This window comes from Corvus kubaryi, unplaced genomic scaffold (genome assembly GCF_017639235.1).
Source record: "Corvus kubaryi isolate FWS band 111438036 unplaced genomic scaffold, C.kubaryi_AGA036_p1.0 split3-73, whole genome shotgun sequence".
Lineage (NCBI taxonomy): Eukaryota > Metazoa > Chordata > Aves > Passeriformes > Corvidae > Corvus > Corvus kubaryi.
In genome coordinates, this window is record NW_024582091.1 from 4014815 (window position 1) to 4027543 (window position 12729).

At 43.8% G+C, this 12729-nt stretch overlaps 1 protein-coding gene across 3 annotated transcripts; it reads right to left on the bottom strand.

The window, feature by feature from the left end:
* Positions 1-328: 328 nt before the first annotated feature.
* LOC121658868 (glutathione S-transferase) lies at positions 329-10320 on the bottom strand. 3 transcript variants are annotated; one of them, XM_042016306.1, is made up of 7 exons: positions 10147-10320; positions 6889-6995; positions 5450-5501; positions 5101-5233; positions 4399-4540; positions 1430-1561; positions 329-670 (listed from the first exon to the last, which is right to left on the bottom strand). In XM_042016306.1, exons 2-7 carry the CDS (start codon positions 6973-6975, stop codon positions 548-550), a joined length of 669 nt encoding a protein of 222 aa, XP_041872240.1. In that variant the 5' UTR covers positions 6976-6995; positions 10147-10320; the 3' UTR covers positions 329-547. The 3 variants fall into 3 exon arrangements, with proteins under 3 accessions (XP_041872240.1, XP_041872241.1, XP_041872242.1); XM_042016307.1 differs by lacking the exon at positions 10147-10320 and adding an exon at positions 9929-10140; XM_042016308.1 differs by lacking the exon at positions 10147-10320 and adding an exon at positions 7644-7743.
* Positions 10321-12729: the final 2409 nt, after the last annotated feature.

Sequence of the window (12729 nt, forward strand, 5' to 3'; positions counted from 1 at the left end):
CTAAACTTAAAAGGATCATGAGTTTTGATTTTATTTTTAAAGGTTTTATTTACTCAGTTTTTAAATTGCAGCTGTAAGCAGAGAGACAGCAGTGAAATACAGTGGGGGGGGTGGGGGACGACAGTGAACTTTCTAGGAGACCATCTAGAGAACCAACCCAAAAGATTTTAGCCCTGAATTTAAATGACTTCTCAATTTTCATGGTGTGGCTCCTCTCTATTGCAGTTTATAAAAGGGGGGTTGGGGATCATGTGGCTTTCTACAGTACTCCGGAAGCTACAGCTGAAACATTTTACCCTACCAGGCATGCAAAGTAATCAAACACACACAAAGTATCAGCATTTTTTATTTCATATAACGACTTCATGAAATACTGCTTTCTGGACTCAACAGGTCCAAATCAGCCTTTTACTCTAATTTAAAAGTGTATTCACAGTGTATTGTTTCAACACTGACCATATGATGCAAGTTACACAGCAAATCTATGCAATTTAACCTTACAAAGCAAGCTCTGGTAATATACTACGGTTGGGTTATCTTCATCAGATTAGATATTGAATATTTTCCTCACAACAGCAACAAGCTTCTCATCTGTTGGTGGCTTCCTCTGGCTGCCAGGCTGCAAGAATTTTTTGATTGTTGGAATGTTGCTGATTCTTCCTTTAAAAGCCTGTAAAAAGCAACAGTAAAGCCAGTGAGAGTAAGGAAATTATAATTCCATCCTTCATAGTTTAAAGATCAGGTGACTTGGATTTTTACTTGTCAGACATACTTTATTAAACAGAGAAAGGTAGTAGCTTTTTCTGATCTAGAATGCTGGTGCAATGAAGTTTACCTTCGTTTCCCAGATGGGAATGGGAGAAATTAATATTAAAGAGTTAAGATTCATCTAGTAAAAAGTGGAAGGGAAAAAAAGAAAAAACAAAAACCCATATCCTGAATCCAAGTCCTGCAGATATATTTGAGAAAAAAAAAAGGCAAGGACAGGAATACCTCAGTGCAAAGCACTACAGAAGTCAAGACATACAAAACTTAACTGCTCTTTTTATATGATCTCTTAAAAATTTAATTTTGCTGGCAAAAAGAAAAGGACAGGAACTGCAGACACACCAGGCCACTGACTTCCCTTCCTGATGCTTGTTGCTGTGTTTGAAGACATGAAAGTAGCAGTTAAAGAACCAAACTGGTAGCGCTAGTGAGTGAATTGCTGGCAGCTGAGAACAGCTGGAAAAAGTAGAGCGGGAGAAAGGTGAGTTCCCAGCAGCTCTGGGGCAAGGCAGTGCACTGAGTGCAGGTTTTTGTAGTCAAACAGACCAGAGAAATGTCAGTACAATGGCTCAAAAGATGTAAACACCAATTAACTTTTAACAACAGTCAGTGAAATTTGTTTGTTACCTTTCCTATTGAGACCAGATGATTGATTACTAACCTGTAGCAGAGGGAATGCAGACAGTGCATCAGGCTTACATTCTTCTACCATTAAAATGGCTTCCAGCAAATGGACATCTGCCCAGCTTAATTTGTTGCCAACAAGATAATCCTGTCCATGATCTTTTAAGGCCTATAAAATATGAACAAATTTTTAAGAAGTCACATGGGATGTAACAATTTTATCTAGGTATTTCACTGCAGACAGATTTCTAAAAAAATACAGCAGAGCAAAGCCATGCAAGAACCTATGAAGTTAGAAAGTTATAAATATTCTTTAAACAAAAAAATTAAATCAGAATTCATGTTTCAGTGTGCATGATCCTATCTCTCACTCTAACCTACTGCACCAGGTAGCTGTATAGCAAGTCCAGTACCGTAAGAAAGACTTAATCACACAAACAGGACTAAAGTAATTGGAAGAAGTAGTCAGGCCAGTTTATGTGTAAGCACACCTCGAATTTTTAAGAAAAAGGTTAAGTTGTTTCAGCAAAATTTGAGAGTGCTGATTACAGTTTGAAATAGGTCTAGAATGAAGGAATACAGCCTTCTTACCCTTTATCTTATAAGGAAGGATTCCTTTGTGGCAAACTGCTGATGCAGAAATCACAGCCTGCCAAAGCTACTAACAGCTGTAGTAGACAAGTTGAGGTGAACATTTCAGCACAGCTTCAGAGCAGTTACTAGCTCTCCAGCTGAAGACTATCTGTCTTAACTATCTACCTCTCTGTCCTGAAGACTGTCACCCTCCTGTCAGGAGCTAGAGAAGGGCGTGTCTGTGCCTAAGTCACACTAAGGCTACTCTTAAACAAGTAACAAATTGCACTAAGACATCGGTCTGTCACTTTGGAAGGCAAGTGCTTCTCCAGGCCCATCTGCCAATTTTACCATAGAGGCAGCAATCACCGGCAGAGTCATAGCTAATACCTTCACGTAGTTATTTCCTACACTGCTCCAGCAGGGTCCACCACAGCTTGTTTATCTGACCTGTATAAAAACTCCCAAACAGCATCAGAATCTGATTGCCTGCAGGGCTTTACACTGCCTTCTGCTGCTCCATCTGGCTGCCGAGGGTTTAAAGTGAACACTCACAGCTAGGGATGTTTCCTGTCAGCTTGCTGAATGAGTAACACATAGACTGCAAACCCTGATAAGCTGAATCAATGGACATCTTAAACAGCTGGTACAGAAAGAAAAACTATTAACCATTCTAACAAAATTAACTAGGCTAAAATCATGGAAAAGTTTAGCTGTCTCTTTACCACATGCAAACAAGGATTAAAGACTCTCCTACAGGGAGCATACACACTAAAACATATCACAACAGGAGTTTATGCCACCTAGACACACACTTAGAGAATTTTGGTGCATTATTTTTTATTGTTTAATAACTGAAAATACTTACCAGACTTCTAGTCTTTGAAACATTGATGTGAGTAATCAATATCTCTCAGCACAGCTCTCCCTTGCTATGGCAGTGGATAGATGGGAACTCTGCTTAACAGAAGTGCTGGATTATGTAATTTACATCATTATTTTACAGGGCAGCCTCTGTGGGTTTTGTTTGTGCAATTTAAGGCTCTAATAAAGTGGAAGGACATGAAATTGCATCAAGTCCTGGACTTCAGCTGCCTGGTAACCAGGGATTCAAGCTGGAAACCCAGCTCAGCTCTGAAACAACACAGCTTTGTACCCTTGGCAGATTTCTGAGGAGACCACTATGCCCTGAAAAAGCACTGTGAGAAGGTCTGTACAGCACAACCACATATGGCACAAAAGGAAGACTTACAAACAGAAGCAAACTCATGACATGAGGGTCACAGCTGGCTCAATTCAAACAGGAAAATTTTAACACATTAAAAAATTAAACTATCCTTACAGGAAAAATAAAACAACAGAACAAACAGCAAATTGGTAGAAAATGGCAGTTCAATAACATCCAGGCAATGTTCCAGGGAGAAGAAAAGAACAGTCCATCCCCTCCTGACCTACTCTTCCCTAGCCAAGAAAGCCTCTTCATGTGCTCTAAGGGGATGGCAAGCATACCAATGCCTTCCCTCACAGCTCAGGCTAACTCCTTAGTGCATGCTAGCCAGTAAATAATTGCTTTATGCTTTCTAAGCTACATGTATCCTGTTTGCAGAGCCTCTCTGTGCACACCTAAGGATGCCACGTAGCAACTCAGAGAACAACAATCATAGTCTCTAAGTATAATACATTTAAGCAATGGATTTAAGGAAGATCATATAATTGGATCCTTAGCTGTAAAGCACAAATATATTTAACTCTGAATAGCAAGAATAAAGGAGGCTGAGTGGGAGACCTTATTGCTCTCTACAACACCCTGAAAGGAGGTTGTAGTGAGGTGGGGGTCAGCCTCTTCTCCGGGGTAACCAGTGATAGGACAGGAGAAAATGGACTCAAGTTGCACCAGGGGAGGTTTAGATTAGATCTTAGGAAATTTTTATTCACGTAAAGGGTTGTAAAGCACACAGTCCAGGGAACTGGTGGACTCACCGTCCCTGAAAGTGTTCAAGAAACATGTGGATATGTCACAGGAGCACACAGTTTAATGGTGAATATGATCATGGTGCTGGGTTGACAACTGGACTTGATCATCTTAGAAGGTCTTTTCCAACCTTAACAATTCTATGACAACACATTACACTTCCAGGCAGTAAGTACTGAAGGCTGGCACAAGTACAGAAATGGTGCATTTATGCAAAATGGTGGGAGCCATCAGCCACTAAGAAAAGAAGTACAGCAAAGAGACCCAGTACTGAAACCAGCTGAAAATTATTTTGTGGCCCTCTTCTCACATTGCTGAATACTGGCTCCATCATACATTTCTGGAGCTGTACTGTCACTTGCCTTCTAGAAAGTACATGCGTGGGGAGGACAGGGGAGTGGGGTATGAGGGGGAGCCTGGAACTCACTCTCTTTGTGAGCTACTGGTGATTTGCCACTTACCTTTTCATAAACAGGAAAGTACCTGGTTGTAGCTCGTTCAATGATTAAGGCAAGATTCTTTTCTTTTGTATCAGCTGGTTGAAAAGGGAGATACATGATCATTCCCATTAGGTCTGTAGTTCCCTCCACGTACATATCAATCCTGAAACAAATATTTTTGTTCAACATATATCATTCAAACTTTCCATTTTGATTATTTTCCTGAAACACAGTGCTGAAGTGATCACTGAATAAAATGCTTATTAGTGGATGTAACGTAAGGCACTGGTTTATTTTCTTGGTTCTTCCACTTTGAGACAACTTCCAGTTTTTTTCAAATCACAAATTTTAAAACAGGCTCACAGTGTATGCAATAAGCAAGATAGAAGGCTGAAATTAATGTATTTAAAGTGGAATTCATGCTGTTTGATAATCTATTCGTTTATGCTGTGGGAGGAAAGACTGCATATGCAGACCACATTAGGAAAAAAAAATAATTTTGAGGTCTAATCATGAGAGGATGCTGGCTACCAATTGCCAGCCCAAAATAATCTCCACAATCTCTGGAGCTGTCCTTCCATTCTCACAAAATAAACCCTCAATAGTAAGTGACAGTCTGTTAGGCATCATCACCTTTACATGCAGATACTTCACAGCAACATTCTCTCTGTAAATATTAACAATCACAAAGGAGTGTTAGTAAGTGGTGCACTGTTACCATACCAGGCTCTCTCCTTCAGGTCCTTCCCATAGAGGTTGTACTTTGCTGCAATGTAGCTGAGGATGGCTCTGGTCTGCACCATCCTCATCCCATCGATCTCCACCATGGGCACCTGCTGAAACAGCAGGACTCCATCTACGGAAGAAAAAGGAGCAAGCTACTCAGGCTGCTGAAGGAAGAGACGTGGTAAGAGACCAGGACATTTCTGATTCTCAGGGATGAAAGCATCTACAAGGAAGCAGCTCTTCTTTACAGGTCACATTATATTGCAGGTCTTCAAAAAAATACCACCTGTTGTTTTTTTGTTATATTCGTGTGAATTTATGTTTAGAGTACAGTTTACAGACTCACCACTGCGCAATTTTTCTAAGTCTTCTTTTGTTTCTATGAATTCTTCCTCAAACTGAAAAGCAACAACAGAAAGCACTGTGTCACTCCAAAGGCAGTGGAGAAGTGGAAGGATGTCTGGCAGTTAGAGTCCACCTCTCCACACTATTCTCCATACTCTTCTCATTATGTTGACCCTGTGGAGGAATCCATTCAGTGCCAGTAGCTGGGTGAGCAGCAGCAGTTCCAGCTGCTCGTGGAGTTCTGGGAGCCCAAGGCAAGAGCTGGGAACTGCCTCCCTTTGCACAACAAAGGGCCCGGGGACCTGTGGCACTGGCCAGGTGAGACACAGCAGGAGCCGATGACCCCAAGCCTTCACTTATACTGTAAGGGTATAAAAGATCCGGGGTTTCCTTTGTTCCAGGTCCTTCCCCAGGCACCAGCTCGAGCTGTTACTCTGTTGTTGCACCACAATTTAAAGACTGATGGAGAGGCTCCTAGATGGTCAGACAGGAAAGTTTCCTTAACAGACCCCCTACTTCATCTCTGTTCCAGCAAATAACCCAAGACTATGGTGTCCCCAACCCTACAGGACTGTACAATGCATTATGCTCCAGAAAGAACTTCCTCATTATAAAGACCAGACTATTTGCCTGCATGAACCATTAACAAACACCAAATCATTCACTTAAAAAGCAGCTGATGCCACATGAAATATTGAGAAACTTTCTGTAAATTGTGCCTCTCTTACACAGCATTTATCTCCCTCTTTAATCCACTGGATTTTTTTTTTTTTTTTAATGAGGACATTTGAATGAGGACAAGATCTTAGTTTCCTCAGCACTCATGCTCTGGAAATTTTCTGTCAGCAACATTCTCAAGTGAGCACCATTAAAAAAGCCTTTTATTTCCAACAGAGTATAAACAGTTTCAAAAAACCATATTCAAACAAAAACTTATTGTAGAAATTAAGATGCCTTAGGATGGTCTTCACCTGATGTGAATCTAAATAGATCCTCTAACACTGCCTTTGGGGCAGATCTGCTGATTTATCCTACTCAGGTCCTGACCCAAAGAACAAAAGGCACTTTGTTTGGAGAGAATGTTCAAAAGTTTTCATGTGGCATGCATGATGTTTCAGTGGAGAAGACTCATGAGATACAGGGAAGTTATGAGCATTGAAAAAAAGCCACAGTTTTGTCTGTAGCAACAATTTACTCAGTTTAAAGTATGTTTCAAAAATGACACCCATCAATTCTCTTTGTATGTTAAAATCTCTTTACTGTACAACTATTGCTCAAGGAATACATGAAATACAACACAGGAGTGTATCACTCAATCTAAGCATTCTGCATCACAATATATGATGATGTGCATATCCCTAAGCACAGATGCAACTGGGAAACCTTTCCAGAGAATACCTGTTTTAATCACAAATCACTTTATAAAAAAAAGGTACAAACCTCAACTCCAGCTGCTGCTAACAGCCATCGGATTGATTCCATCTTCCCCCTTCCCTTGGTGTAGTGCAGCTTGGGTTTCCCCGCCATGATGTCAGAGTTCTTGTTTCCTGATAAAATCAAGGTGATGATCTTATAGGAAGCATGCTTTAAATTAGCATTTTGAATGTCCCACTCCAAACTACTAAATACAGTTGGATGAATGTGGAAGTAGAAGAACAACCAAGTCCTACACACTTGTGCTTGATGCAACCAAGTTTCCTGTGGAGTAATGGAATAAAAGAAAAACTACACACTATCAGAACATGTAGCCATTCAACCACATCATGACAATAAACATCTCCTAAATCATATATTAATGTCATTTTAACAGCTTACTGGTGTTTTACAACCAAAGCAGAACTGTAGGGTATTCCTGAATTAATACATTTTTAACCTTGCAGTGATGCAATCTCTTCAGTAGGTGTTGGGCTTTGTGACATGTCATACCATACCTGAAAAATGTACTCTATCAAATGAATGGCCTCCAAAGAACACCAAACTAGTGACACCAGCACTATTTTCACCTTTCTCATGACAATTCAGAGCCCGGTGCTCCTGTGCCTTTACAAATATGCTTTTAAAAGCAACATATTTCACCAGGCCTACTGTGTTCCCTATTTAGCTAGCTCTGCTACAATCAAACCATAAGAGGGATTTATGTTCTTTCTGCCCTGAAAACTTAACTTTAAAATCAAAACCAAATGAATGGAACTGACCTCTGTTGCGCAGATAAGGCGTGGGCAATGCCCTCAGCAGCAGGGGGCTCAAGTCAGCCCATCAGATGATAGCACTGGGATGAAACACTTTGTCCTTTCAAATTTCCCTACCATGTGCAGTCACATGCCACTGTATGACACTGGCAGCTGATGTGAGCTTGCCTGATGCTGGAAACAAAGCTAACGCTGTACTCTTACCACTAATGGGTCACAGAACAATGAAGCAGATTTCATGAGAAGACAGAGTCACAGACTAACAGAATGCTTCTTTGTTATGATAAGGGTTTATCTGTCCACAGGCAGGCTTATTTATGCTTGCATTGACTTCACATTACATAGCTGAGCCACAAAGTCAAAGTGTTGGCCATAATCCCAATCAATAAAGAGGCACAAACAAATAGAACAGTGACATGGGAGATTGCATCCTTGGCCCTCTCTACTTAAGTCCTTTGTGTTGGGTGCTATCTTCAACAGGCTCCACAGCAAACAGCCATCACTCTGTTAGGAACTGAACTCACAGGAGAAACAGGTGCCCCCATCCAAAATGCAGGTCTTCAAAACCACTGCTCAGCTTCCACCTAGCCCTGGCCGTGTCCCCAGACACCTCAGTCTCTAGTAGCAAAGTTCTCCTGATACAAAAAGATGTGCTTGTCAATAGATTATGTCTTGACTGGAGCTGGCATCTAATCTAGCACTGCTGGATGCCCAGCTAGATTCCTGACACCTGAAGAGCAACAAGGCACTCAGAGAAGTGACTTAGCACAGCTTCCTTACCAGGCCCTACACACGTAAGACCATGACCTACACTTCATTTCTACTTCCCATGTATGACTTACACTATACCAAGTAAGAGAGCTCCTGATCTTCTATACTTCAGAAATACTTCATTCCCTGATGCTCAAAAAGTAGGTCTCAACTCCACTCCATCAAAGAACAGCACTAGAACCCTCACAGACTGGACAAACACTCTAACCTCCAGCACGTGGGATCAAGGCTGGGAAATACACTATAAGGACAGGCTAGCATTGTAGATACAAAAATGCTGCTAGCGAGGATTTTCTTGCTATTTTCTAAGTCCATGAGAGACTTTTCTCTCTCACAGAAGAGGTAGCGGAGTATGTAAACAACCAAGCCACCTGCAAACTTGAAAAGTCTTGTTTATGGTATAGTAGAAAAATATTTTGACAATGGATGTTTTAGGATTTTAGCCAATCACCCCAAGGGGTGGCTGATCCTTGGTCCAATTAGACTATGAAGAAAAAAGTCTATAAAAGAGTTTGTAAAATAATTAAATAAATCAATCTTGCTGCACAATTCCTGCCTGCTGGATCTTCTCCCCTCCTCCTCCCTATGGCTGCGGGACACGGTGATATACCCTAGGGCCCAGGCCTGCGGTAATACCAGCATAAGCAGAAAGCGCAAACTTCCTTGACCTCTCCTCAAAGCAGAGCTGGAGCTGATAAAATTCAACCCACCCAGAGCCAGTCTCAAGTCAGTGTTCCACTCAAAACAGCCGTGAATATCTTCCCAGGAATGCACTGCTAAAGGTCTGAATTTGGGGTTTAGGCTGAACACCTACATAGGGCTGCAAAGTATTTTGGTGACCCTGTTATGGCTCTGTAATGAATATCCCTTTGTAAATAGTGAGGAGTCATTTTAAAAGAGTCACAAAATTGGTAAATTGTCTTTCTTGAATAGCAATAATGGACCTGAAAATTAATCACAAACTTTCTTGATGTTTTAGTGCATCAGACCTTCCTTGGACCACAGCCACGCAGGCGTCAGAGAGACAGCTAGTGCTGCGATCGCTGCATTAAAAACTCCCCACGTTGTTTTGTACAAAACAATTCAGGCACCAGCCTTTCAGTGAGAAATAAGTAAATTAATTTAGCAGCGAGCTCACAACCTGATCCAAGATCTTAAACTTTCTTCCTAATTGGATACGGGCCTCACAGCAGTTCTCTGCAACGCTCTTGCTCGGACCCGTCCCGCACGGGGCTGTTCTACCTCGCAGCAGCACCGCGCTGCACCGCCCGGCTCGGCCTCCGGACCACCTTAAGGCTGCAGCTGCTGCTCACCAGCGGCTGCTTTCCACTGGGGCTCGGGCCAAGTCTGGATCCGGAACGCTTCCTTCCACCGCCCGGGCTAGGAGGAGTGTCCGGACGAGGGGAAAGGTGAAGTGCCCCCAGAGATTGCAAAATCTGCACTCCAAAGAGCAGTTCCTCTTCAGCTTCACCGCTGATCCTACCCAGAGCCAAACACAACCCTCCTCTGTGCCCACTCACCCGGCCTGAGTCCCTGCTGCCGGAGGGAGGCTGGGGAATAACCCCTGGACAAACTCCCTGGAGCAGCACGGCACGACGTTCCTCGAGGGCTAGCCGGTCTGTCACGCACCTCGCCCTTTGCCCTCCAGGCAGGAGCCCTGATCCCGGCAAAATCCACACACTCCACCGAGCCGGCACCGCCCGCCCCCCGCCGCGACCCTCGCCCGCCGCCGCAGTACCGTCCGCCCGGGCCGCTGCACCGTCACTGCACCGCCACAGCACCGCCACAGCACCGTCACTGCACCGTCACTGCACCGCCACAGCACAGCACAGCACAGCACCGGCACAGCGCCCGGCCCGCCGCCACACGGCCAACACGCTCCTCTCGTCTCCTCGCCCCGCCGACGCCGCCCCTCGACCCTCCCGCCCCGTCAGGCGGCCGCTCCTCCCTGGGCTGCGGCCGCGGCCTCTCCATGCCCACCGCCCGCCCCGCCGCCAAACCGCCGCGCCAAACCCTGCCACCGCAGCTCAGGGAAAAGCCACCTCGGCCTTGTCCCTGCAGTCCTGCGGGGTTTCTGTTCCAAAATGTAGAATATGTAAACATTTTCTTGAGAAAGGATGTGCTTTGAAGTTTGATCTCTGTATACTTTCAAGCTTAATCAACAAGAAAGAAGTTTTAATCCGTGAAACAGAGAGCAGCTACCAAACAAGGTCTAAGTGATGTCCAGCTGTTGGAAAGAGTCATTGCTTGTCAGTAGAATTGCCTTGTTAAGGGCTGAACATGTTTTAATGATCTCAGACCTAGGGGGAGTTAACAAGGCTTGGGAAGAAGGATGTGCCTCTGATAGTGGATACAAAGAATGCAGAATTTACGGGCCACGAGGGCATTTGGCAGAACTCCCAAGATAAGGAAGAATCTAATAAAGCCCACTCAGAAACTGTGCTGAGATCAGCTCTGGCTGAGTAAAAGGTAATTCCGGAAGGGAGAGATTCCCCCACCACTGACTCACAGCCCGCCAACTCAAGAAACCCAACTCAAAAGAAGAGAAAGACCAAGCATGTGGACTAACTAGCATGAGAAGAGGGAGAATAATTGACCAATAGAAGATAGAATAGTAATTATTAAGAGAACTAGGTAACATGTAATCAATGAACATTAATGCCTTTGCTTGCTAAAATGAATAAATAGTAAGAAGTTGTGCTTGATTTTTGGAATACCACCAAGCAACCAGGCTTGCACAACTCTGAAATAGAGAGTCAAAGTCTCTCTCAAGTGTGTAATTATTGGTTCGTTGTGCACTGGGTAACAAGCCCGGGTTTTCTGGTCAACATTTTCACTGGGCTGGCTCCGAGGCAGCCACACCTCAGGGACATGGCTAGGACAGGAGTGGGCAGGGGACAGGCTTGGAGACCCCCGAGGCAGCAGTGAGCAGCAGTGATGGTGTGACCAGGGGAGACACCGGGACTGCAGCCCCTGTGCAAGGGGTGCCAAGCATTCCGTGTGCCAGGGGCTCTGGCTCTGTGTGGGCAAAGGCGGGGATCTGTGTGGGGGATCGTGAAACCACACAGCCATGCCCGGAGCTCCTCCTGGCATGGAGTCAGTACGCACAGCACCAGTTTCTGGCTTGAGTTTCTGACAGCACACAGCAGCTGCAAGTGCTGTCTGAATGCTTCAGTGAGGCAGGAGGGAAACAGCTCCTGCAGCAACTCCCTTTAATACATGCTTTGCTGCTGAAAAACAGGGGTTTATTTCCTTTTTTGATGACAAAAACTGGTTCCAGCTGCCTGACATTTCTTACAAAGAAACTGTTGGGTTTAGCAAGAGCTACATTGCCCTCAGTTTACCCAGATGAAAACTGCCAGTGCTCTAGTTTTAGCTGGATTTAGAGCACTGGCTCTTTCATTTACGTGGTTTATTTGGTGTTCAAATAATTTCACAGAATCATAGAATGGTTTGGGTTAGAAGGGACCTTAAAGATCATCTCGTTCCAACCCTCCTGCCCTGGGCAGGAACACCTTTCACTACATAAATGCACATATTTGTCAGTTCAACAGTCTTGCTAACTAACCTCAGTAGTGGAGCTTGATTTAAGCGATGGTAATGAACAACTCGAGTACAACTTGTATAAAACTTGGTCTAATAAAAAGTGATGTAAGTCAGCACGGAGTCCTACATTCCAAGGTCTCACTAACACCTTGCACCATCCTGACTCCTCCTTCCTCAAACAATAGGTTTTAAACTTCACAGCTGGTGACAAGCATTCCTTTCTCAGAGTCTGCAAAGTGCTTTTAGCTGCTACAATAGACCTTCTGATAAAGGAAACATTGGTGAAGCTGCAGTACAAGAGTTTAAGTGTCTAAACCAGAGGTGCAGTAGGACATCTGGTCCAAGGATATTCCAAGTTAAGCTCAGAGGAAAGCTGAATCCAAACCTTTCATCCCCATCTTGATGCCTTTTCCTGGTCTTAAAATCAAGAGTCGTACACGGTTAGAAGGGGAAAAGGGATTTTACCTTAGTATTTATTTTAAGGATCCTTAGGTGCACACATCCACGTCATATGCATCGAGATGCACCCTGCCCGAGTATCCCCCGAAGATCGGGTATAACATTATAGGTCTCACTAATTAGCATATCTATCCAAGATTCCCCAATGAGAGGCTCAAGTGAACCCCCCTCCCCAAGGAACCTTCCCCTGGATGGTTCTGTCTTGGTTTACAGAATGTGTTCTGGAGAGGACCTTGGGGTCTGGGGCACACTGATCCCTAGCTACGAAGCTTCTAAAATGTTTAGTCTCTCAGCTTGACAAACAAGTCCAAGAATG